Source organism: Gambusia affinis, linkage group LG19 (assembly GCF_019740435.1).
Source record: "Gambusia affinis linkage group LG19, SWU_Gaff_1.0, whole genome shotgun sequence".
NCBI classification, from domain to species: Eukaryota; Metazoa; Chordata; class Actinopteri; order Cyprinodontiformes; family Poeciliidae; genus Gambusia; species Gambusia affinis.
The window spans coordinates 7,468,640-7,495,953 of NC_057886.1; the positions used below are offsets into that span (position 1 = coordinate 7,468,640).

Below are 27,314 nucleotides of genomic sequence, written 5' to 3' on the forward strand. Positions count from 1 at the left end.
GTTCTCAGTCGGTGGGCTCCACAGGCCCTTTTATGTCTCTTATTAAATACACAACAAGTCTCTTTATTTATTTTTTTGGAGTTTGATTAAATGTTTTAGTCGGGGAAATCTCATTAACATCTGTTAGTATCACAAAGTTTGTTATTATGATGCAAATGGCAATTTTCACTGGGAATTTTTGTCATATGATGGTTTAATAATGTCATCTTGTCCCTGGAGAGTTTTTTTTTTCTTTTTCTTTTTTTTTAAAAGTTTTTTGGTTTAATTAAAAGTTGAGAAAATTAAATTTTTCTCTCTAAATACAGAAGAGAGTAGTAATGTCTGATTTAAAGCTACTACAGCGGGATGGATTCCTTTTTGTCAAACCACGCAGCAAAATCTGTTGAGGCATTTGGCAATTTAATCAACAAATGAAATCAGGAATAGAGTTATGCTGAGGCTAACAGTACAAATGTGAAACTATGAGCCTAACTTTGCACCAGAGTTTATGTTGTAAATGTGTTTGCTGCATTAAATGGAAGAAAAACAAACATACACTATGATTTTAACCACTTTGGGATTAGTCAAAGTAGCGAGTAGAGTCGTTTGGAATCAGCGATGATCCTAAGTGATAAAGTCATTGTACTTCTGTCAAAAAAAAAAGAAGAGGAAAGACGTGATAAGTACGGATTATTTCCCACCTATCAAATCTACTTGCGCAAAGGTGAAACATCAGCCACTGTCGCTTTTTGCTCTGCCTTGAGAGAGCTTGGAAAAATGTTAAGATATAAAAAATAAAAGACAAAAATGACAATCTTTGTTTAGTTTGGTTGTTTCAACAGCAAAGCCCAGTGGCCACTGTGTGCCCCAGTGGCCTAATGGATAAGGCACTGGCCTCCTAAGCCAGGGATTGTGGGTTCGAGTCCCATCTGGGGTGGCCATGTTTTACTAAATTTCATTGCTTGTACTTATGACAGTGCAATGATAATAAAGTTGAGTTCTATTCTAAATGTTTTATATTTCAGAGCACTGGCTCATAGTCTAAACCAGTGGTCCCCAACCACCGGGCCGCAGACCGGTACCGGTCCGAGGACCAATTGGTACCGGGCCGCGCAAGAAATAATTAAATATGTCCGTTCTAAGTATTGAGTCTGGAGGAGCTTTTATTTTGAAAATCCTAAACCGGATGCTGTCGGTTATGTTTTGAGTAAGAATGAGTGAGAAACAATGGCATCGGTCTCGGTCCTTACAACCCGGTCCGCTGTGCTGAAAAGGTTGGGGACCACTGAGCTAAACCAGGGACGTATTATAGGATCACTGCGTCTAGAAAACGCACTAGAAGAGCAAAAATCTGTTGTTCATTCATTCGTTTATTTTAAACAGACTCGTCCCAAATCCATTTTATTCACAAATGTATCTTTGTTAGGTGCAAAGGCTAACCAAACATTTTGTGGGGCAAAATTCAAAAAACCGTGATTCAGAAAAAGAAAAGTGTGTGAGTGTGTCAGATGGACATATTGCTGCACGTTTTTGTTATTTGAAATGCTGCATGTCAGCATTTCACAGAGCCAGATTCTCCTCACCACAGAGGCTGGGAAAGTTCTCTTCTTAATATCTAGGCTTCCCCGTTCTCTCCCTCCTTCCTGCACTGGCTCTGGTTTGCACCACTTTTCTGCATTTCAGTTATACATTAGTTCTCATGCAACTCAATGCAACAATCGTGTTAATCTATTTAGAAGTGTGCTTGACTCTGGAAGCAGAAGGTAGAAACTTTTCGAAATGAAAACAAACAAAAAAAAAGAAATCCTCGAAGAAATACCTGCAGATACGGCAGACATGATTGTACTGTCTGAACTCTTAAGGCAGGTTTACTGGGCTCTGATCTCCTCAGAATCCAGTTCATCACATCGAAGGCTGCTAATGTCTCAGGTCAGAGTAGTGTATTTCAGAGAGAAAATAGCAGAAAGATGGAGAAGAAATAGAAAGTGGGCCGAGGGACTTGCAGAACAGAAACAGTGACGAGGTTCTCAGAGACATTAATGTTTGAGAGGAAAAAAAAACAACAACTCTGTATACATTTAACTTAAGTTATAAAGCCTACACTTTCACCCAGCGTTACAAGAGAAAATCAACATGAGTGTGACGCAGATTTGAGGAAACCAACAAAGATAAAGACTTCGTGACGATAAAATCAAAAACGGAGGAGATAACGAGAGCGTGGCGATGAGTCAGACTTGCAAAGTTGCAGAGATTGAAACGGATAAGAAAAGCGTAGAAGATGATTTCAAGGAGATGCAAAGCATAGAGAACATCATTTGCTGAATAATACGGTACTTTTAAACATGGAGGACAAAGACTAGAAAGTTAGAGTTGAAGGCCCAAGGTGCTGTAGTTCTTTAAAAACAGGACTGGTTAAAGGAGAAATTGGATGAAAGATAAAAGTGAAAATATTATGAGTATTTCTTGTAGCAATCAGCTTTTTCAGGCGTTGCATAATAAAAGTTGTAGCATCTGTGTTTTGCCTGAAATTGCCGCATTCATATTTCTAAAAGTTTTTTTATTTATACTTTATTTCTCCATATTTTATGTAGTGTTTTTATACGTGTCATGGATTTTGAAAGGGTAGTGCTTGTTTTCCCTGATTCTCATTACCCAACAGACATTTTGCTATTAACGTACATGCTACTACTAGCTAATGGCAGCTAGCATGTTAATATTAGCATATTTCTTTTTGCTAATAAATGAGAAAATGGACTGGTCAAAGCAGGGAAATAGGAAATTGCTTGTGCAGTCATTATCTGGGTTTTGTGGATGCATTTTATGGGTATTTACAGTATGGTCAGCTAATATGCAAATATGAACATATTAGCTCAAGGAAATTGTTTCTCTATGTTATCCTTAGAAGGCTGTGTTGCAGTTCCTCCAATTAGTACTTTGATTTCTTTAAATAATTGCTTTCCCCTAATGTTAATGTTATCCAATAAACATTAGCATTTAAATTGCCGTTAGCTAATGTAGCCAACATGCAAGCATTAGCAAGTAAGTTAGCATTAACTGAGAAGGAGAACAATGTATGGAGCATGTGGCGTAAACTGTGGCAGTTTATGTAGATATTTGCGGGGTGTTCCTGCCGTACGGCGCGTCAATACCCTAATTCCTCTACAAATCCCTGTAGTAGCAATTTTCTCTTGCTGATTTCACCTGCTCCCAAAGTCCTTTCGCATGTTATATATGGATGTTTTTTCCAGATTTGTTCTTGTAACTCAGCTTTGCTCGTCTTCCCCAGCGGAGCTTTGAGTTCTAATAAATGTTCTCCCAAATGTTAAATTGCGCGAGAGACGTTTTGCTGAGTTCTGTGTTTTCCAGCAGTGTTCCCATTTTTATTCCCAGCGAAAAGCTGAGTCCCGCCGGTGGTTGTGCACCTCGACTGGAACACCTGAGGGTTGCTTTAATGGCTCTTAAACTGTGAGCAGAATGTCAAGGGAAGAAAAAAAAAACCTTTTAAATTAGATTTTCCAAACTTGTTTTTCGGCTATAAGATATGGATTTGAGTCGATGCTGGCAGTACTCTAGTGGGGACACTTTGGACAAACAGTACCATAGGGAATGTTTGCAGAGTCAAAATAGCACTTTCACAATGTCAGTCAATGACTACCTGCAAAGTATGTTAACTCTTGTTTGTAGTGTGGACAAAATATATGTGCTGTCACAAAACCATAGAGGAGCCAGAAAGTAAAAAAATGGTTCTAGGAGGAGAACTATTGGAGAAAATGTACACTTTGTGTGTGTGTTTATGCTTCAATTTGGGTGTCATCTGCTTCTAAAAACAACCAAAGTACTAAAAACCAAACCCAAAAACACTCCGATGGCAATAAGTCCATGTTTTTGGTGTCTGGAAAACGAGCCGTTTCAAACACCTCCCAATCGACGGGCACTGTGTCGTTACCTGGCAACCCAAGCAGAGCTGGAGCATGTTTGTTCAGCTGGTTTTATCACTCCATGCACTGTACAATGGCTGGTGGAAGAGACTTATCATTCAGAAACCACTTGCTGCATTCTTGTCGGTTGTGAAGCAGGCTCCACTTCTGCTTTTCAAAGATGAACGGTTGCAGAAATGCACTTCTGTCTGCAGTCATTTTCATGTGCGAGTGTAAACATTGAGTTAGGGGGGCGTGGCCAGCAGCAGCTTATTTGGATTTAAAGTTTAAAGTGACAAGAGCTCAAAATAGGCAGAACACCAGACTAACATATCCTTATCTGAGAATTATTTCCTGCAAAAAAATCTAATTAACATGTTTTGTGTAGGCCATAGAGCTATCCTAACCTGTTCAAGAAGAAATAATAGATCACCTTTGAATCTTTTGTCTTTAAATATACATTTTAGCTAATGCATATTTATAGTTACCCAGTAACAAATATGTCAGAGGTGACAGAATATTTGATATCAAGCACAAAAGGACTTCCAACATGAGACATGGGGATCTTGCAGTGCTGATTCTCACTTCATTTACCTCTATGTTTCTGTGTGGAGATTTTTGAATTTTCATATTTAAAGTTTGGTCGGTTTTATTTAGTTATTTTTTTGGGATAAGTCTTATCCAGACCTACATCAGTTCCCAGGTTTTGTTAGGACGTTCTTTTATTCTCGTGTTTTCTTGCGTTACCGTAATCCGTTTCAGGAGCACGTTTATTCCAGCCTTTCTAACGCTGCACAAAAAAACAAGCAAACAAAAAAAACCATCTCTCTGACTGACGTCACTTTCTTTCTTCTTTTTTTGTTTTGGAATGAAAAATGCCTGCAGAGAGGTGCAAGACCAATACAGCAGCGAGAGAGAGAGAGTGAAGACAATCGACAAGAGAGGAATCTGGGAAGGAAGATGGAGGATTTTATTTAGACATGACAGACCTCCATGAATTTATTCTTTTTGTTGGCTAGGTCTGAAACTTGACTCTTTCAAAGAAGGGGAGGTATTAAAATCACAAATCTGTCAATACCACTATAAACATCGAACTCTTTGCCCAGTCATGCCTACTAGCATTTGAATTGCAAGTACACAACTTAAATGATGTAATAATTAGCTGGAGCATTTTAAAGATTTATGCCTTGGATCAAACCTTTTTGGTTTGCATTCAGTAGACAATAGTTTACTGCAATTTTGGCCCGTTCTTCCTCACACAGCCGGTTTAACTAGTTCAGGCTTTTTAAGCAGTCTTGCTCACACAAACTTTTCTCCTCTGCCAACAAAACATTTATGGGATTCAGATCACATGTATATAATGACCTCTCCAAAATGCTGACTTTGTTGTCTTTCATTTTTAACCATGTTAATTTTTTGCTTTCCATTTAGAAGAACCATTTACGCCCAAAGTTGAACTCTCTGGCAGAGATGTTGAGATGTTGCTTTAATGCTTTTCAATAATCTTCTTTCATAAAACCAACTGTTTTATGAACTATACCAGTCACTCCTGCGACACATCATGATACTGCCACCCTCGTACTTCACAGCTTCGTTTTTTAAGTTTATCAGACCACCAAAGGTTCATACGTTTGTGTTGTGGATTAACGTACTAGAGCAGTGGTGTCAAACTCATCTTCCTTTTGGGCCAAGTCAAGGTCATGAATGTTCTTAAAGGGCCGGTTGCGCAAGAATGTGATGATAAAATCCGTTAAACTGTTAAAATATAAAGAAATTCTTAAAATTAAATCTTTTTCAGTCTCTCCAGGATTTGGCAATTGTTTTTATGATTTCATTTTTTATTTTTTTTGCAATAAAAAAGTGTATGTGTTTGTAATTTAGAGACATTTGCACTTATGTATGACTGTAAATGTCACTTTTTCTTTCTCATCCGTACCATTTTTAAACTTGACACAAAGTAAGGCAGAGGCAGGTGTTTAGTGGAAGATATACCGCCCCCTGCAGGTGGGAGTAAACAGTCGCTTAGAACCAATGGTTTTAACTATTTTTGTAAAAAAATCTGCAATAAACTCACAATTATGCATTGGAGTGAAAAAGTTCAGCGATTTGTTGATTTTGCGTGAATTTACACAATAATTCGCAAGAAAGTGGAGAGACTAATTGATGCACTTTGACGGAAAACAGATAAAAACTGCTTTGAATTGATTAATGAAATAATATTTAAGCACTCTGTTATCTTGACGGTTCCATTTATGTCTCCATTTAGAGTTTAGAAGGCCACATAAAAAGCCATGGCGGGCTGGATTTGGCCCCCAGGCCTTGAGTTTGACACATGTAGAAAGGTGGCTCAGTGAATATTTTGGTCCTTATCCTGGCATTTAGCAAAACTGAATAATTTTAACTGATCTAAACTTGGAAAACCTTGTGAAACAGAGAGAGAGAAATCATTATTTTTCTCCCTTTTCTCCAGTTTAAGTAAATATCTAGTTTCAGCTGCAACACACGCCACACTCTCCCGTAAAGCCGCTTCTCACCGTCCGCAGCGTTGGATTCCAACACAGCGATGTGCTAATGCCTTTATCCTCACCGCTCCAATGAGCGCACACACACACACACACACACGCACACACACACACACACACACACGACTATTTCACAGCATGCTAATCAAAAGAGAATTGCTCTAATGCATGTTAGAGAGCCTGCTGACGATTTCGACTGTGAGATTAACGGCGAGGAAATATTCATGGCTCCTCTTGATGGCAGCGCTCGGGTCACAGCTGTTTTCCTGGGCACGTTGCTATAATTTCCTTGTCGACAGATTGACGGCGGTTTCTTATTTTTTCTTTGTTGTATTCGTTTTGTTTGCTTTTTAACAAAAGAACAACTCAACGAAGCTGTGTTTAATTGTTGTTTTTTTTATTTAGCCGTGAGGAAAAATTACCAGTCTCTTTGCTCTGCTCCGTTGTTTGCTTTTAGTCCAAAAGATATACACAAAAACGAGCATAGAAGTAAATATGTATGATAAAAATTGGATCATTATAAGGTAAAACAGATTATTTTCTGGTGTATTTATCGTTTCTTCAATATTTTTTGAGAATCCATATGCGGGAATTGTAATAAGGAGTTGTAATATTTATTCTGCCCAGTTAGAGCGAAGTGAACCCGGAGACGTCTGTCCACTTCGATTCGTTGTTCTTCTTTGCTCCCAAAGAGTTAAATCGGCAGGCCTCTTCCTGCCTGTGTTCCAGTTTTGCGATGCCATCAGAACTTGTTCAAAGGCTTCAAAAAAAAAAATAAAATAAAAAATCCCGAAAAGATGATAAGAGGAGACGTTGTCCTACATATATATTTATTTTCTGTAAATGATTGGCACTCCCTGCTGGCAAGCAACCGAAGACTAGTCTTTCTCCTGCTCCGTTCCGAGCAGTTTCTCTCTCTTTTATTAATGTGAATAATCCTTTTGAAACGCATCATTTCATAATGTGTCAACATCAAAACGTTGCCTCCCCCCCCTCTCCTCTTTTCCCCGATTTTTCATGAATTTGCTATGTCCTTTCGCTCCCCATTCTCTTGTTGAAGCAATTCTGGTTCATTTCAGCATTTGCTTCCTTTTCTCTTCCTGTGGTGCTTTGTTTGTTTTGGTGTAAATTCACTCAAATGGGAAAGAACCCAAAGACGTTCCCAAGACAATTTGTCTTAAATGTTTCCCTTCCTCCTTTCAGGACTCTGACGGAGCTTCTGAAGCAGCCTGGGGAGGCAGGAGCTGTGGACGGAGCTGGAATCCATCATCCCATCGGGACGAACGGCATCTCAGCCAGAACCATGCGCACCAACAATGGTAGGGTTGGGGTTTTTGTTTTTTGCATCTATGGACAATAACTCAGGTGATAAGGGCAATTAAACAGCATCCATATGCATCAGTCTGAATTGGAAACTCATACCAAGAGTGCTGGTCTGTGTTATATCTGTTTCACAAACCTTAAATTTTAAATGAATCAAAGTCCTTCTATCAGAGTCTGTCATGCTACATGCCACAACAGAGTTGCAACGGAAATAACTCAACCCTCTCATTAAATATAAGCAGGCGCTCTAATAACACAACAAGTCCCTTTCAGTTCAACACCTCAGGAACGAAGAGCTATTTTACATTTTATGCCACTCTTTGTTGTGTCATTGAGGAAATGTTTCTTCGAAATGCCTTTGCTGAGTCTCTTTATGCCATTTCAAATTGGAAACCTCCATCATGGCTACGGGCTCCTGGCAGATTAGGCACATCGATCTCGGGCTGGTTGGAGTGAAATGAATGCAGTTGCTTCGTCCATTCGCCTTTGAATTTTCGATTTCCACCGTCTACTTTTCCTACGATTTTTAGCAAAATAGTTCAACTTCAGCTTCATTTGGACTTTAGATTCTCAAATGGGTTTTGACTAGACCTCGATGACAAATAAAGTAAATTTTCACACAGCAGTTTTGTGCCAGACTACTGGCTTTTTTCAACGGTTGCATTCTCTCATGTTCTCTAACAAAGAGTAAGGAAAGCTGAATTAAAACTGCATCTTATTTTCCTCCTGTGCCATAGTGTTGCACTACTTTGTGTCGGTCTGGTATCCCAGATATCAAAAACACAGAAATGTATGGTTCCAATGCGATGTAATGGGAAAGATTTCAAGAAAAAATACCTTCACGGGGTGGTGTGTGTGAGAGAGGAAGAACAATGATCTATTTTTTTTCCCATCTTCACAACACAAGGCTGCGGTGTATTTCTTACAAAATGGCTTTCTGAGCTGGTAAAGGTTCATGAATCAACCTGATGGAGAAGATGTAGCGAAGCAACAGCTACATGGACTGCAGAAGAACTGCAGTGATAAATAAAAAAAGTAACTAATCTGATAATTTGTTGGCGTCTGGCTGCGCCGCATGACACCGCGTGCTCTTTAAATAATCTCAGAGCCACAACGGGGGAAACTCGCTGACAGGACAGACACTTATTCCCTCTGACGGCCTTTATTTACATGATTGATCACCACGGATGCCACGAATGCACGGAAGTGTTTACAATTCTAGGAAACGCTCCCCTCGACACCGACTCTTGTTGCACTCAATCATCACTTCTTCCTGCCCCTTCGTTCACTCACACACACACACACGCACACACACCGAGAGATGCGTCTTCTGCGACTGAGAAGGAGCTGCGGACACGCAGGTCATATTTAATTAAGATGTAATTAGCGGCTCCGGCTCCAGACCCACAGAGGGATAACTGTGTGACCCATCTGTCTCCATCTTCCTCTTGATGCTTTGACCACCAGACACACGCCCACACACACACACACACACACACAACACACACCCACGCGCGCTCAATATAACCCCCTGATTCTTCTGGGAATTGAGGCTTAAATTAGTGGGCTTTGTTTTCCGACGGCTCATATGTAACAAACCCGATGGCGTGTTCAGAGGACGAACACCCCACGCCGCCGCCGTCTCACAGTTGTGCACTTCATGAGTTTGGCTCGTATCAATATGTGATAGATACATAAACGCCTCCACACTTGAGAGTTTTTCCATCTGAGGCAGCAGTGAAGCTGGTGGATGCAAAGAGACCTGCTGCCTTTTTTGTTTTTTTGTCACTTTAAGACACACACACACACACACACACACACACACACACACACACACACACACACACACACGCACACACACGCACACACACACACACACGCCGTACCAAAAGTGATGCTTTATTCGCTCTGCTCAGGTTCAGATGTAAATAATCCAAGCCTTTATTTCCCATCTTAGAAAACTCATACGTTTGCGCATACAAGGTTTATCTTCACTGAGGAGGGGAGGGAGTGAAGATAGGACCAAAAAAAAAAAAAAAAAAAGGGAAAGACTTCCACTTTCATCCTCCCACACATGATTAAAACAAGAATCTGGCCTCATTTTCACCTCTCTCTCTCTCTCTCTCTGCTCATTAACACCCCTCATTCTTCTGTTGTGCCTTTTCCTTTCCTCTGTTTCTTTCTTTCTCTTGAATATTTCCTTTTGGCTCTTCTTACCTCTCCTGTCGCACATTAAAGAACATCGGTTTTGTCCTTTTATGTTCTGCATTGTTGGAATTTGAGCACAAGTTGCCCTGAGAGCCAAACCCTCTGCAGCTCGAGATAATGCACGCAAGCAGTCAAAACACACATTACCGACCATCACAGCCTCGCTACTAAACGGAGTCGACTGCACAAAAATATTTTCAGAAATTTGCAAAACCATATTTGGGCTACAGAATCATAATATTTTCATTTTTGGCTCTGTAAGAGTTGCATGAGTAATTAAAAAAGCGATTGACTCAGAAATCTAATAATAATCGGTTGGACTTGTTGGTCAGGAAGAATATTTGTGTCCAAGTTTAATTGAGCTTTCTCGTTTGAATCTGTCAAACTTTGTTCAAAATGCTCAATTGTTTTTCCATCCTTCCTCTGAAAAAAAATCAATCAATGTCTCATAAATCCAATAGTGCGTTTTAAAGCTTCTCTTTCCGGTTCAGAGAAAAAACAGAGTACAGCTCTGCCCGGTTTAAGCGTTTTAAATTTAGAGTTTTTGAAAAAGTGAAATGTTTCTTTGTTTTGGTGGCACAGAAGCGTCTGCAGTTCAGTCGCCCAGGTCAGCACTTGCATGTTGCCTGGCTGTTTGAGTTTTGCTCAACAGAGCTTGCCATACACTATTAACTAGTATTGCTTTAAACGTCTTCCCGTACTTTCCCATCCCTCTCTTTACTGGTCTGCTCTTTGTGCTTTTAGATTTTATGTCGTTTTCTTATGCTAGTCGTTGCTACTTTGAGTCCTGGTTCAGCCTCTTTGTGAAGCTGAAGCAGGATGTGTGTTTACAGTCTTGCCCGGCAGGCCGTGGTGGAAAGCTGCTTTAACGCTACTAATTACTCTCCGTATTGGAAAACTTTTTTGTTTTCTTCTGAAAAACCGAATGTATTAGTAACTGTTAGCCATAATCAGCTAAATAAACAGGATTCCTTAAAGTACATAAAATATTCTATCTGAGTTTTACACTTCAAGTTGAAATATTCCGATAATTTGACTTTTTAAAATGATCGTCTAATGGCTGCACTTACGTTTAATTTGGATTTTAAGCCACTTTCACTGTGTCTGCGTGTGTTTGGAGGACACCTGGAGGTCATTTGAGCATATTTCAATGAACAATAAGAATACTAAATAATGAAGAGAAGCTGTGAAATTAAGGATGAACAGGGCAGACATGTGGAGGGGAACTGTTTATCCACGTGTGACAACCGCTAGGCTCAGATGAAGACGTCCTCATCATGCTGTGTCAGCCGTCATATAATCACCTCTTAATTAAACACATTTAATCTGCCAGGCCACTTAGGTCACTTATTGAGAGAGAGTGGAGGAAGCTTTGGGGCGTGGGGATCCATGTTTACAAGTTACACTTAAATTATAGTGATAATAAAAAAAAAAAAAAAAAAGAATGCTTTTGAATAAATTACACAAAGTTTGATTTAATACCGCAGGTTAAGAGAGCGCAGTCAACTGCCAGAAGCAATTTAACAAAAATTGTAAAAAAAGAAAAGGGAAAAAAAAAGGAAAAAGCAAAACTGAGCATTTTATGTAAGATGGATTACACACGGAAAGATAATCAGCGGAAAATCCACTTATTAGTCTGTGCACGCTTAAGATTCTGTGTGATACCGCTAGACGGAAGAAGGGAGATATAAAAGTGTGAAGAATGTCTGAAAATTGGGCCTCACATGAGCTGAATGGCCAGAATCGAGATTTATTTTAGATGCTTCTTGTCTTAGGTTTTCTTTGCGTTCAGTCACTCGACGAGCGCAGAGCTTCAATTCGGTTTATTTATGCAGCAGCAATTTAAAAAGAAAAAAACCTCTCTCAAGACAAACAGATCTAGTTCGTATCGAGATATATCAAGTCAGTGTAACAGTTTCATCTGTTGGACTGGCGTTGAAGCAATCGCTTATCCTCAAGATGCATGTGGCGACAGTGGAAAGGAAAACCCGGTTTTAACTGTGACGGCGGTCTTTGTAAGCCGAAACCCGACATTTCCCAACATCCTGAAAGACGCACTCTGAGGCCGCAGGGTGTAGACGGCCAACTCAGTCATGTTGTATAACTTCACATGTGAGGTTTTGTTTTTCTGAATACATACGTTTGAAGATTTAAAAGATGCTCGCTTCTTCACATTTGGTGACCTTAAAACCACAAACTTTAGTTTTTTGTTTCATTTCACTTCTCCAACGCAAAGTGGTGCCTCGATTTGGACCGGCAATCTGAAAAGTGTGGCGCGTGCGTGCTTTCAGTCCCCTTTACTCTAATATGGCTGAATAAAATCCAGTGCGCTGTGCGTGGTAGGAGACTTAAATCAGGGGCAGAAGAATCACCTTCCAACAGAACGGGAACGCTAAACATACATGTTCTGGATCAGGGCGTGTGTCAGAATGGCTCAGTCAAAGTCCGGTTGAGCTCTTATGTTTACAGAAGCATCTACTCTAACTGGGATTTAGCTGTGATTTTGCCAAAATTTGCGTTAAAACATGTGAGTAAACGCGGTTTGCTAATATCCAGACACTTCCTTTTCCTCATAACATCACCAAACCAAATCTGCATGTGTTCATAGAGACCGTATTCCCACAGATTGTTTTTTTTTTTTCCTTTTTTCTGCTCTTGCTGAGGTAAATTGCTGTAAAATACTGTAACAACAACATGTTTTTGTGTGAAACAACTCTAAAGCGTCATGTTACCGAGGTAAGCGCTGCTTCAAATCACACATTTTTCTCTGATTTATCTAATTCTCTGACACTGCAATAGGAGCAGCGGGAGTTCTGGGGCTCGGCTGTCTTTGTTGAAGTCACTTAAAACCAAAGTGGGATGAGATTTGTTTCCAAATCAGACCACGGATATTGCAAACTGTCTTCTTTTTTTTCTCTCTCTCGATGGAACGTATGATTAAACGGGACCTGTATTAAGAAAAGTAATCCTTACCCAACATATTCTGCTCGCTGGGATTTCTCATAAACAGATTTTAAGTGAGGGTTAACAGAACTTTTGTGGTTTCTAAGCGGCTAAACAAAGACGGGAGAAGGCAGGAGGTTTTAATGAACGAGCCTGAGAAAAACAGGGAGTGGTGCAGAGGTGGCTGGAAAACTGCAGCGAGACTTTTGGAGGGTTTTCTTCTCTCTGAACAGATTTACGTTATTCTGTTCTCGCAGCACTCGGCCTTGCTCGAGTCCGAAATCGAGCAACTTTTGTGTAATCCAGAAGAGAAAGACCTAAATCAAAATGTAAAAGAGGGAAAGGTTGTCACATCTTGTGATATTCGAATACCACAACATTTCTCACCAAAAACCAGTTTGCCTGGTTGCTTATGTGGCTGTTTGGTGATGAAGTGGCTTTATGTGGTTTTTATAACCGTCTTTCTCCAGGCCCTTTTTCTAAAACCTACTTTTCTGGGGTTTCAAGTGGGTGGAGTCAGGTTGAAAATGTCATGTCAGAAGATTATTGATCCCCAATTGGCTAGGGGAATAGAGTTATTGGTTGCAAGAGGGACTCCATTAGAATAATCCAATCTGTCATTTATAAAAAAAGCATTTATAAAAAACATTTGGGTTGTTTAAGGGCAGAATGTGCATCATGGCTTCCTTTTAGATTTGACTTTCTTTAAAAATGGGTTCTGTTAGGTCAAGTGATTTAGCACCAGCAAATCTTCCAGATATATTTACTATTTGATCCTGTTTTTGTCTTCAGCTGATGTGATGAAATCCAGAAAAACTACCGTAGTAATTACTTTTTAGACTCCTATTCTCCCAGCCCCTAACAGGAGTATCTAGTTTATTTACTTTGGATAAACATTATTAGCTTTTTCTTCTTTTGCTCTTTCTTTTGGTTGGTTATTTTGCTTGTATTTCCTTTTAAAGCACTTTGAATTGCCTTGTTGCTGAAAATGTGCTATATAAATAAAAAATACCTTTACCTTTTACATCCTGTTGTTGAAATTCGTGATCATTTTTTTTCGTCAACAGTGCTTCTACTTTTGTGCTTTTGGCGTGTAATCTGGCAGCATACGTGCTGGATGGTGGGATTTTAGACTCACCAACTCACTGACTGTCGTCATGATTTTGGTAACAACTCGTCACGACTAACTAGTTAGCCTCGGGTTGGATTATTCTCAACTGATTACAGATTGTTTTAAAAAAGATTGAGATGGGTGAAAAGTCTTAATTGTGAATAATAATTTTTTTTTAAACTAAGCAGACTCTGATTTTTTTGTTTTCCCACACAATGTAACTAAACTCTCGTCTCGTGTCTGGAAGCATCGTTGCATCCCTGTAAGGGACACAAAGGAAGACAGGATTGATCCAAAGAGAAGAGACGACATGCAGCTGGGGGACAGCTACCTTACTACACACACACACCCACACACACACACACACACTGCATTTATAGCAACATATTAAAACGCCTGGAGTTGTTGAATCCATTGCTTGAGTGATACTTATGTGAGTGGATTGCTTTCTCCCAATGGCTTATGCGTTTGCTTCTGGACATTCCTGACGATCCATGTAGGTTTCTCTTTCCACAGTAGAGGAGGTTGTTTGGAAATGAATAAAAGTTAACTGGAGAGACAACAGAAATGACCACATGTGTAAACTGGACAGGAATTTAAAAAAAACAACAAAAAAACAACAAAAAAACAGCTGGCAGGGCGGAGAACAGGAATAAAACTGGTAATAAAGACGGAGAACAGGGAGGTCCACCAAGTCCCACTGAGAGACGCAGAACAAGGCGTTGGTCATCTACACATCGGTAAAAGAATATTTAAATTCTCCTGAAAACTGGACCCAATAAATTTGATTTAAACCGACGTGCACCTATGCTTTCTGTTTTCGTTATTGTAACGGATCTCAATGATGCGTCCCGATTTACAACGATGTCGGTGAACACTGGCTCTGTGTGACCTTGAGACCACGGACAGCTCCATCCTTCGTCTGCACCTGGCAGGGTCGCGGCGGGGCTGATGCCTACCTCCAGCGGTCATTGGACAAGAGACGGGGTACAGCCTGGACAGGCTACCTGTCCACCACGGGGCAACACAGAGACACACAGGACAGACAGCCATGCACACACACACACACACACACACACACACACACTCACACAATCACACATAAAGAAAATTTAGAGACGCCAAATAACTTCACTGAAGGTGAGAATCCATGCATGCAAAGGGAGAACATGCAAACTTTATGCAGAAAGACCCCAGGCCAGGATTTGACACAAATAACTTATCGTACTTTGCTCCAGTAAATAAATAAAAAAATAAATAAAACACACAAATGTTTAAAATGAATGAAATTTCATTTCACTTTGTTAAATTAATCTTTTCTTGTGACCTCCTATTGAGCACATCTGACCAAAAGATCTGCTTATATGTGAAAATATTTCCAGTCTAAGATGCTCCAGTGTGATGCTTGAGGCTAAAGAAGTGAAAGTGATTATTACTCAGAACTTGTCTATTCCATATGCATAAAACAAAACAGTTTTAACAGTGACATGGACGGTAGATTCATTATTTGCTTTAGATATGTGCACATATTTTAATCCCCGTCTGAATATGCAAACCCCAGCATGCTAGTAAAAATGGAGAGCTAAACGGGGTGAAGCAGCAAACATAAATGAATCAGTGCATTGTGTTCAGGCTATATTCTATTCATAAAACATTCTCATTACATTAATGCATCTCCGGCTCTGTAACGCGTCAGTTCTTTCAAACGGTTAACCCTCAGAGATCTGAGCGAAACGGGAGGACGACTTTTCCTCTGAGTGTCTGCTTCCTCTCCTACCGCAGGTCTCTTTCTGAATAAACGGAAGGATTTGCGTTTGTGGGCCGGGGTTTTGTGCGGCTAAATCTGCGAGAAAGCATAAGTGGAAGCAAACGGAAGCGGAGGGGAAAGGGTTAGAAATAAACGGGGGCAAACGGAAAGGTGCAGAAAGGTTGAACAGCGGCAGAATCCAAACAAGAGAACGAGCGCCGTGGGAGAGCCTGCAGAACGAGTCTGAAGGGAAAGGATGTGCTGCAAGCTGGAAGAGTGTGTGTGGGTGTGTGTGTGTACAAGTATCTGTGTCAGAGAGACCATTTGTTTACATCTCTGCATCCCTGATTTCCGTGGATTGTTATCACAGTGCCACCTGGGGCCAGTGCCAATTATATCCATACTGAGCTCGTCAGTCACGCGCCACAGACAGTTTCTACAGGGTAGAAACAGGAAATAGACGGCGAGGGATTCATTAATGTGGGTGTCTTTATTAATATCGCAATAAAGACAAAGTCGAGTCGGTGTTGGCACGAACGGATCCCTTGGCGAGCAGCTCTTCTGCCACCCCACCAACCAATTACAACACATAAAAAAAAAAAAACATTTAAGAAAAAACAAAACACTTCAATTCACAACCCGACAGATAAGTTGTGTTTCACATAGACTCGTGTCGCCCTGGGCAACTGCCCACATCCCAGGCAGGAGGAGGGGAGGGATGAAAAGAGGATTTGGGGAAATCATCTAAATACTGAGGCCGGATTAAAAACAGCGCCGACCAAAGAAAAGAATACAAAATGGTCTCCCCTGCGCTCAGCAGCAGGCGAACACTGCATATACATACAGTTTATATTAAAGCAATAGAAAACATTTTCCAGAAGTTATTTTAAGTATGAGCCCATTCAAATATGAAAAAAGTTGGGAAACCATGTTTTGTTTTCCCTTTGCTTTCAAAAATAATGCTATAAAGAAGAAAAAAAAATCATTTTGAGAGGATTTTCAGTTTCTGTAAATTAAAAATCTACAAAGACATTTTTTCTTCTTTGGAGCCTCAGTCAGTATTTGTTTTATTTATGTGTAATAAATATTTATTTTTTTTTCTCACACTGAGCTGTGAGACGCAGATAAAATACAGTAAGCTGTAAAACGCATCAGCAGCTCCTAAGCTTGAATTTGAGGTAAATCAACCATTTGATGCAGGTCTTTTGCATATCACTGCTTAGCTTTTATAGAGGTGATAGAAAACCAGCTCAGGCAATCTCTCTTTCATTACTCTGGCATTTAGTGTTTAATCATTTGAAGCCTTACTGACACAACGCCAGCGTTGCTTATTATGGCAACACTGGCTTTTGAGTTCATGAATATCCTACAAGGTTGTTTTATGTTTCAGAGCTTTATATCAGATGTTGGTTTTCCCATACCAAACATCAAATGGATTAGAAAACTCTCTTCTACTGCTGAGCAACATGTTCAGTGCAAATCTGGCTGGTAATTCAGTTCTCCAGAAACTTCTCTGATCGATCAGCAATCCTCATCTTCCTCCTCTGTTCTCTCTCGTTAGCTGCAATTCTTCTCTGATCCTGCCTCGTGTTTCTTTTCAGTTTCCTCTCTGTTTTTTTTTTTCTTTAAAGGCAAAACGTCTGTAGTTGCGGAAATGTCGATGTCGATCGTAAGCTCACGCAACGAACCGAAAGTCTTGATGCTTTAATTTCAGCCCTCTGTTCTCTCGCTCTGATCTTCTGGAAGTTCTGAAAGGCAACCGAGTCACCGAGGGAAAACATCCATAATAAGCTCACTGATGAGTCAGGACCGTGGCAGATTACAGCCACAACGGACGTCCGATATAATTAAAATGAGAGCAAAGAACAAAAACAGAGTTGGACAGCTAAGCCGGGATTGTTTGAGTGGAAATGTTTGTTCATATCAAAATGTAAACAACACGTTGGCAGGCGGATCTCATTGTTGGGGTCTCCTGAGGTTTCCCTTTATCCAGTCTCTCTCACATCGAATGATCTCAGGAGAGATTTCCTGCTCATGTTCAACATATTTCAAATAATCAATATCTCTTTAAACTCGCTAAAACTCGCTAATGTCCAAACACAGCTTTTCTCAAATTCTTGCCAAATCCAAACAAAGCGAAACGAAAATGGTCCAATTAGATTTAAGAGATGGTGAAAGTCTGCAGATGGTTGATGTGCTGCGCACCATTCCTGACACACTTCCAGCTCGGTGGATCTTAGATGGGCAGTGGCTGGGCTATTTTTAAATGAAACTAACATTTCTTCAGGACTCGTTTTAGATAATGGTGTGTTGAAGCTCCTTAAAGCTTTCTTCATGTAGTATCAGAAGGCAAAAAGAGAATTAAGAAGAGTATTGAAAGGTCTTATCCACTTTGAACAATTATTGGCATCCATTCTTTAACTTCTGGCTGAGGATGTTGCTTCAGTGTTTCCACAAAATGCTCTTTGACTTGATTTTTTTTATCAGTTCCTCATTCAGCAAAACACCGTCAGGGCTTGACGCTGCCGCCTCCATGCAGGCTTTCCACGTTTTTGTCATAATTTAGATTAACTTTTATTTTAATCAACCCCCAGGACGTGTGTCCAAAACTTAATATCTTTGTTTCTAATTGGATTTCCAAACTACGCTCTGGCTTTTTACGCCGTCATTGTAGAAACGACTTCTTCCTTTCTGCGTGGCGTTTTAGCCCATTTCAGCACAGAACACTTTGCCTCTTTTATTGTCATATGCAGACATGCTTTAAACCTCGAAGATTACGCTCACCTCAGTTTTATACTTAACTCTTTGGTACGATTCTGTTCCAGCTGCACAACAGGAGATGGCAAAGAAGGAACCTAAAACTGTTGAAAGTCACACTTAACCAAAGTTAGAAATGATTGACAAACTCGCGGATGGACGTTTTGCGAACATCCTCCCCGCCATCTATACTTGTTGCCATTTTTAATGTGGCATGAAGCTCTATCATAATTGGGGGAAAAAAGCGAGAGAGAGAGAGAGAGAAAGAGAGAGAGAAACCCATCTCCAGCCAATCAGTGTGTGAAGTGGGTGTGAATGTCGGCTCATCGGATGCAAAAAAAAAAAAAAAAAAACGCCTTGAAGTTGCACAAGTGGTGGTTTGAGAAGCTTTTCAACCATCCTGCCGGCAACCCATGCATATGAAGCACTCGCATCCTGGCAGCTCTCTGGCGGCGCTACGGCAACAGAGTCAGAAGGATGATACAGATGATTCATCTGGGGCACCGTCGCTGTCGATTCAGTTCTGTAGATGGTGCTGTGAAGTGGGCCATTCTCTGTCCTCTGCTGTTTATAAAAGGGAAGCTAATTCACTCGGGGGCCCGCCAGAGGACATCTTTGCAACACACAGAGGACCTGAGAGCACGTCCACTTTTACACATGAACCGCAAAGACGCTTGTTCGCCCTGGTGAAAAAAAGAATAAATATAAGTATATTTATTTAAAATATCCTGTATTTTTCTGAAATACATTTTTAGTAGCTACTTGTTAAAATTATATTGATAATTTACCAAAATTCTACTTTGGACAATCCTTTTTGAAAAATAGACGTTGCATGTATTTGTATAAACGTGTAGTTTGAATGTAGATTTTAAAAATATATTACAAATACATACAAACAATGCTTTTCTGAAGTTGTACTTTGGGTAATATTTTGAATAGGTTCTATGTATATTTTAGTAAACCTTAATAAATCTCAAAATAAACACATTTCTATAATATTTGTAAATAGTGTCTAAGTATATTTTAATGAAACACTTTCCGTGTTCACACACGCTAACAAAGTAGGTTCCTTGATAATCTGTTACTATTTCGTTAAAACGACAGCAAAAAAATTAACAATCCTTACAGTGGAAATTACTGCTTTTGCTACTGTTTTTAGGCGGAGCAGTGAGAAGTAAGTAGAGACATTAAAAGTATGTTTTAATTTGAAATATGGGCCATTTTTGCTTCAAAATTAGAACGTCAGATCTGCTACGAAACAGGTATCATCATGTGCTTAAAGTCAAAGTGAGCAGGTTGAATTAACACGTTCAGTTTGATGTTCACACTGATAACCAAGTAAAAAGTGAACTTAATTAGCAATTATAATAAACCAAAAGTCTAATTGGAGCATACTGTGATCACAATGCTAATATCTAAAATATATAAAGCTTATATATTTAGAAAATGTTCTAAATATATTTTAAATGTAATTCGATCACAAAAATGGTATTTAAGGTATACTAATCCATATTACATAAAAAGTGTTACACTTAAAGTATATAAAGTATACGTTTAGTTGTTAAAAAAAAGCTAGTAGTGCACTTAGTGCATGTTATATTGTGATTTTCTACAATTACTTTTAAAATACATTAAGCAGAAAATTAGTTGTTCCAAAGTAGAACACTTCAAGTTAAATAATCCTGAACAAACCTGAAGTACACTGATGATTAGTCCGGCTTCAAGTATGCTGAAGTACGCTAAGATTTTATACATCTATTTTTCATAAGGGCGTGTCGGAGTGTGTGCGGGTTTGTGCATCGATCCGGCGCCGTACGGCAGGTTTTCTCCCAGTCGTTTGAAGGGCACCGGAGCCCACTTTGTGGCTTTACCAGCCAAGCAGTCGTCACTCCCCAGCCACACAAATGTGCATTAAAAACTGCAGCAGCATCAGCAGCAGCATCATTCACGCTGTGTACTGAGAGCAGATGATTCATAAACTCCAGCACAATGGAGACAGGTGGGAGTAAGCGTCCGTCTGCTCCTCACTGGCCAGATAACTGTTTGTTGTGCATTAAAATGTCAAGAGATGTTAAGTGGGGGCTTTTGTTATGTCTGTCACCTTCCGCCTGAAGGCATCCTGGGGTTCAGCTGTTATAGATTGACACATTTTTACGTATTTGACTTTAAAATGTATTTCAGTGGGTGAGCTGAGGCATGAGGGCCGACCGATTCTAAACGTTATTGTGCAAAATAGTTTCCTTTTGCATCTGAAACATGTCAGATCAGCCTTCCTAACTGTTTCAATACGGGAATAAGCGACACATCAGATACAGAAGGCTCTCTTTTCACAAAAAGAGAACTTATTTTATGAAAAGCTTTGAGGAGTGAGCCACATCAGAGAGAAAATGTGGATTTTGTGACGTGTCAACGTGTTTGAGCCCCTGCTGGAGCTCTGATAGGCGCAGCTTGTGGTTAATAATAACTGAGCCCGACTGCTGCGGGCCCGATCCTGGTGTTACTGTTGTGGATCGACTAACAGGGATCCGGCTGGATTTCAGCTATTCTGTTATAATCAAGTGTGACCCCTTTCAGGGAAGAATCGACTGTTTCCTGATTAATGCAATAGGTCAAAGGTAGCACTGGGGCTAAATGCCAGCATGGGAACAGTTAGACAGACAGAAAATCACTCAGTAAGACATAAAAATCTTTGAATGACTTCAACAAGTGCCCTCGTTGAGGGGTTTTTACAGACCATCCGGCTGATAATGAGAATCCACAGTAATCTCTGTCTGCAAATTGTTTTAGAAATGTAAAAAAAAAAAGTTAAGTGTTGTGAGGATCGTAGCTTAGAAGCATCATACCTACATCGCACAAAAATGCCAATGCTGCGACGTTTATGTACCTGCTATTTAAATATCAGTTGCATAGAATAACGCTACTTAATCTGGTGCGACTCCAAGCAGACACTCAGTCTGAAGACGATTCACTCACCACAGGGTGCAAAATGCTTGAAACAGTTGGCACAGCAGGAGAGCTGGTATTGATTTCTGATAAATAATGCTAAAAATGAGCAAATTTTTAGCATTAATAAAGACCAAACATAAAATGAAGAAAAACAAGTAAGGGTTGTGACTGGAGGTTCATCAAAAAACCTAGATTTAAATCAAACTGTCTTTGTCTGTCAAATGAAAGCCAGCTGAGATGAGAGTCTCACAGCCACTGTCCACAGAGAAGACTGAGCAGAAAATGTTTAGTTGGTGCAAGTAAAGCTGGAAATGCAGCAGGACTCTGCAAAGTTTTGACTCAACAGCTAAACGCAAACATGTGTAACAATTTCAGTACCGTCACATAATTTGACTCAGTTTTATGGCTGCGGAAACTTTCCTTCCTTTCGAGGAAGGAAATGAAAAACACAAAACAAGGTCCGTGGAGTATTAAGATTGAGACATGTTTTAACATGACTGACTCATCTTAGCAAATCACACGTAATAGGGGAGGATAAGCTTTGATTAAAAAAAAAAAAGAAAGTGATGTCTCTGGAAGCTGCTCCCACAGAGGGCTTATATTGATGCGGTTATCACTAAAGACACAGTGGCTGAGCCCGCTCTGTGTGAAGGCGTGTGTGTGTGTCCAAGCAAAGCAAAACAATGCTGTAATGCATCTGATTAAAATCCTCCTCCTCACAACAAAAAGCCGGAGCTCTTGGAAAGCAGCAGGGGAGGTCTGGGACACACACACACACACACACACACACACACACACACGCACACACACGCCCACACACAGAGAAATGAGGAAGAGGAGAAAGCACGAGCACACACCTTCCGGAGAACAAAAAAAAAGAAAAAAAAGAGTCTTCATCGTGCATAAAAATGACAACTCACTTGAATGACTCATACCCTCTCCTTTAGGTGCAACTCGCACTCACAAGCGCGCACGGTGCCACGGCACATCAAGTCAAAGTTAGAGAGCGTGTTTAACCTAATCACACTCAGCCATGCGTGATCCTCAGAGGGGGGGAGTCAGGTCTGTTATGACAGCCGATGCGCTGTGTGACGGCCGAGGGGGGTTCAGAGGGCACCGACCAGCAGCCTGCTTCCAGGGAGCGCGCAGACAGACCGCTGTCGCTTTACATCCGCATGACGGACATGTGGGGACGGACGGACGGCCGGAGAGAAAGCCGACCCGCGGTCAAACCCAACAAGTGACTAATTGTGCGATTCGTTTCGGTATCGCTGGTCCAGCTGGGGAGACGGGGCAGAAAGGGTTCTGTCGGATCCGATCCGCACCATGTGAAAAGTCTCAGGGAACTGCTTTGTGATTCACTGTTTACCTGTGGGGAGGTAACAGTAGTAAGATGGCTGTCTGAATGAGTCTGCGTGAGGCCTCGGCTAATAATGCTACAGGACAGATGCAACAACAACAAGAACAAAAAAAAGAAACATCTGGAATCAAACACGGACACTGACTCATTTTGATTATTCAGCCTTCCTACAAAAATAATACAGCGGGGAAACAAACCCGCTGCTGGGGGCGTGGAAACGGAGGAGCTGAACACATGAAGGATGTCAGACAAACTCATTTTATCCTCTTTTAAAAAAATAAATAAATAAAAAATTAGTTTTTTACAAAAATTGGACATATGAACCATCATATTAATGAACGAACAATGGCCAAAAGAACTGCTGTGTCTATCGATATCTGATACTAATGTTGCTTTTTTGGCCTATTACCAATATTTACTGATATTATGCATATTATAAGTATTTCACTACTTTGAAAAAATGACCACAGTGCTAACTTGCCACAATCCTGCGCTGGATCACGGTCACATGACCAGTGATGTTCAAGTTCAAACGGCAACAGGGTGGATTTAAGTATCAGTTGTTTATAAAGTCCCAGTTGTATTTGTCGGCCGATACGATACGTTCAAAATATACTAATATTGGCCGAAGTTGTTGTGCATCCTTACTAACAACCAAACTCCTCGCAATGGTTTACATTTTATTTAATTAGCTACCTCCAACTTAAGACCTGAACCTGCAAAAACAAGGCTGGGCAAGAAGAGCATTAATCAGGGAAGCAGCCAAGATTGCCATGGCAACTCTGGAGGATGTGCAGATGTCGACAGCTCGGGTAGAAGAACCAATTGGGATGCATGAGGAGGAACTGTTTGGTTGCACATACAAAACACATTGTTCCTGTGGTGGAGCAAGTTGTTGGCTGTGTGGGGATGTTTTCCTCACAGCAAACGTTTTAGCAGGACAGAGATGTACGCCGCACTGTTCAGATTTTTTTAGGTAAAATTTGAAATGCAGCCACTTTTGCCCCAGTTTGTGTCGGTTTACCGCGTGTGCTTCTAGTAACATGAATAGATGTGGCGAAAACAAGCACCCGTTTCAAATCCTATTACAACTGCATAAAATTGTGAAACGGAAGAAAACATCAAAAAATTATTTGTACCTGGGGTGGGAAAAAATTACAATATTTGTAACTTCAAACATTTTTTTTTATCCAGTAACTCAGTTGCACACACACACAAACGGATTGCAGCTAGCCGTTGTTGCTAAATGAGGAGATTCACTTTAGCTTTGGATGTCAAACGTTTTTTACCTTCTATATCTCTACAGATACACAACAACCAACTTACTGCTGTGAGTTTGGTGAACTGGTTGCTGTGGGAAGCAAGTCAAGTAATGTCTGAAGACTGTTTTTCTTTCCCCCCCCACATGAACTTGAGTTCAAAGTCGCAAAAATTGATTGGCGAACTCCCCCGGAGTCTAAATTTTGAAAGTTAAAGGTTTCTTTTCAACCAGTCGTGTATTAACTCCCACAAATAGGATCCAGTCCTAAAAGGCTTTCACACGTGTCCTAAAATAATCTTCTTATTTGTATACTTGACTACTATACTTTAAATTATACATTCGAGTTTGTATTTTCTGAACCACGTACAATACTAAAATAATTTAGGCTAATTTCTGGAAAATAGAGAAACCATTATTGTTGTAATCGTTGTTTCTTCTCCGGGCGGTTTGGGGTTGGGGGCATTGTTTGTCTTTTCTCATATACTCTGCATGTAATAAGTGCTGCTGTAAAAACGACCTGGCATGCAAGGAAAGACGAGTCGAATGTTGGACAACAATTTAACTAAACTGGACTTTTCCTTTGATGTGAGAGCACACGTATGTCCTGTATATTATTGGAAACACTGTTGAAAAACCAATAAAGATAATGTTGGGGGGGGGGAGGAAACGGCTTTCACATTTTTACCTGGAACACAGAGAGTCTCTAGGACTCTGTCGCCTCTGAGGCAGAAGGAAAAGAAGCTAAAGCAGCTCAGAATGTCAACAGAACTGATTTGTTTTTTGTTTTTTTTCACGAGCCACCATCAAGTGTGTGCATATGTAAAGAAGCAAGTTTATAATAATAATAAAGAGCCCACCATCATCCAGCAGAAATGATCAGAGAAACAGTCGATTAATATCTCAGATCTTTGGGTTTGAACTCCACGAATCTGGCTTTTATTGAACATTGTCGAGAAGAAAATCGTAGCTGAAACGAAGCATGGCAGTGGCAGCGTCATGCTGGGGAGATGAGGAAGCTGATCAGAAATGATGGGAGGTTATATGGAGTAGCTTAAACAACCAGAGCTAATATGGGCTTCTGGTTATATTGTGAGAAAATGCACAGTGCTCTATTTACTACTCTAAGCCTCTCAACAGAACCCCCGTTTTAAAACATTAAAACAGCTTGTGAATGCAAATGAATCCTCTTTGTCATTGACACACACTTTGTCTGGTGAACTTTTATTTGTTTTCAGAAATAACTGGTTTATTATTTCAGTTATAAATAATGCTATTTTTAATCTCAGTGTGTATTTTGTCATGTCAGTATCTTTATTTTTAATAGATCCACTGGTTTTGAGAAGACGTCTTAAGCTCTAAGCAACAAACTAATTAGTTTTAACTCAGGTTTTCGTAGCTGTACTAATATTCTGAAAGTATTCCAAAGTTTTACCAGGTTTTTTGGAAGTACAGTCAATTTTTAGGGATTTTTACACCGAAAATTAAAGTCGTTTACAATAAAGTGTACGTTTCTATTATTATTCTTTAAAAATCAGAAGCGTTTTTGTACTGTAGCTTGGCATTTTGAAACAACAACAACAACAAAAATATTCTCTTGGATATTTTTTTTTTACACAGGAAAAGATACTTTTCAAGCGGTAAAACAAGCTTATATTGTGTGTTTGCAACAGTTAAACAATTCTTAAGTACAAATGGAGAAAGAATTGCATAGCTGATCAGAAGAGAACTCAACAGGTACTGATCCTTTTTGGTACGGTGCACTTTGTTTCATGACTTTGCACAATTTCACATATGTAGCATGCAGGATCTGTGCCGCAAATCCAAAAGGAAGAATGAATCGAAACAAATTTGTAAGTTGAAAGTTTAAACCTTTTGAATTAAAGAAAGAAGTTTTGTAATAATAATAATAAAAAAACAACAATTAAAACGGTAGAAATATGAGGTTTTGTTCCCTCTCATCCTTGCTGCTCCTGCATCGACTCCCCTTCGTCTCCGTCCAGCAGGATCGACTCTCCGGGTTCAGCCGTGTCGGACGTGCGGCGGCCGTTCCGTCAGTCAGTGAAACCGGCGGAAACGGAGCTTCATAGCACGCATGCATATCTGCACGAGCCAGACAAGGTGGCACACATGTGACAAAGTGAAGCCAGGAAGCATCGCCAGGCTGCCGTGACAGATATTTCTCATCCACCACCTGCAGGAGCGCAGATATTCCCACCCCGCTGCTTCCTGTCAGTGTCACAGACACATGTTCAGGCATTAACCACGCCGTCCGTTCAAGGAGATTAGGTAGAACTCAGTTTTTGCCTAATCTCCGTGAATCTATGAAGATTTGACATTTCAAGAAGGAGTTTGCGTGTCTTTTGGAAGGCCTCGCATCCCTGAAAACTCTCTCAAAATACTCAAAATCCATCGGGTCGCATTTGGACGCCCATTCAGGGACAAATTCTATGCACCCCAAATCTGGAACAAACTTACAGAAAACTGCAAAGATGCTGAAACACAGAGTCCCTTTAAATCAAGGCTTAAAAAAAAAACACTACCGCCTTTTTATAATTATCTTTGATTAGCAGCAATGAGAACATAAATCAACAAGTGACAAAATGTCATATTTGTTGCCTCTTTTCAACTGGTGAACACAATGTTTTCACAGTGTAAAAGCACCTTCAGATGCCTTGTTGCTGAAATGTGCTACGCAACTAAATTTGGCTTAATTTGGATAACACAGATCAGAAATTAAATACTAGCTTCTTATAGCAAAATCACAATTAATGCGTTTCTAATCATGTGTAACATGAGTTCCATAAATTGCAAAGATACAAAAAAGTCACGTTGAGTGCAAACAAATGGGGATGCTGTGGTGGTGCAGGGGTTAAGCACAGACCTGGAGGTTCAATTCCTTTGCCCCATCTCGTAGGTAATGAGAAGCAAAAAAAAAAAAACCTTGAAAAGGGGTTAAAAAGTTGCTACAAGGTGTCAGAGATCACAAAGAGAGAGAGAGAGAGAAAAAGCACAATAATATCCAGGAAGAGAATGAGCCAATCAGACGGGGGAATGGACCTGCATCCTGGCTCGTTGCGTGGAGAGAACTCCTCCGAGATCAGACTGAGCGTTGACGCAGTCGTCACAAGGCGTCATGGCGGGGGATCAAACACAGGCCAGCGTTGGCCTCCGTGCATGAGCCGATGCACGAGGGAGAAAACTGAGGAAGAGGAGGGGCGAACGCTCTCCACTCAACCAAAA

At 40.3% G+C, this 27,314-nt stretch overlaps 1 protein-coding gene, 1 long non-coding RNA gene and 1 other non-coding gene across 5 annotated transcripts in view; all 3 read left to right on the forward strand.

The window, feature by feature from the left end:
• The window catches only part of LOC122822254 (protein shisa-8), a 101,336-nt gene that overhangs the window by 35,417 nt on the left and 38,605 nt on the right, over positions 1–27,314 (forward strand). For all 3 annotated transcript variants that reach the window (XR_006369120.1, XR_006369119.1, XM_044100767.1), the window contains exon 3: positions 7,622–7,737. Coding sequence is in view for 1 of the 3 variants with exons in the window: in XM_044100767.1 (XP_043956702.1) it covers positions 7,622–7,737 (116 nt within the window). In the remaining 2 variants the exon portion in view is untranslated. The remainder of the gene's footprint in view (positions 1–7,621; positions 7,738–27,314) is intronic.
• Positions 844–916, forward strand: trnar-ccu. The gene has a single exon. It is a non-coding gene; the product is annotated as a tRNA-Arg (tRNA).
• On the forward strand, positions 13,832–25,649 carry LOC122822256. The gene is made up of 2 exons (XR_006369123.1): positions 13,832–23,686; positions 24,738–25,649. It is a non-coding gene; the product is annotated as an uncharacterized LOC122822256 (long non-coding RNA).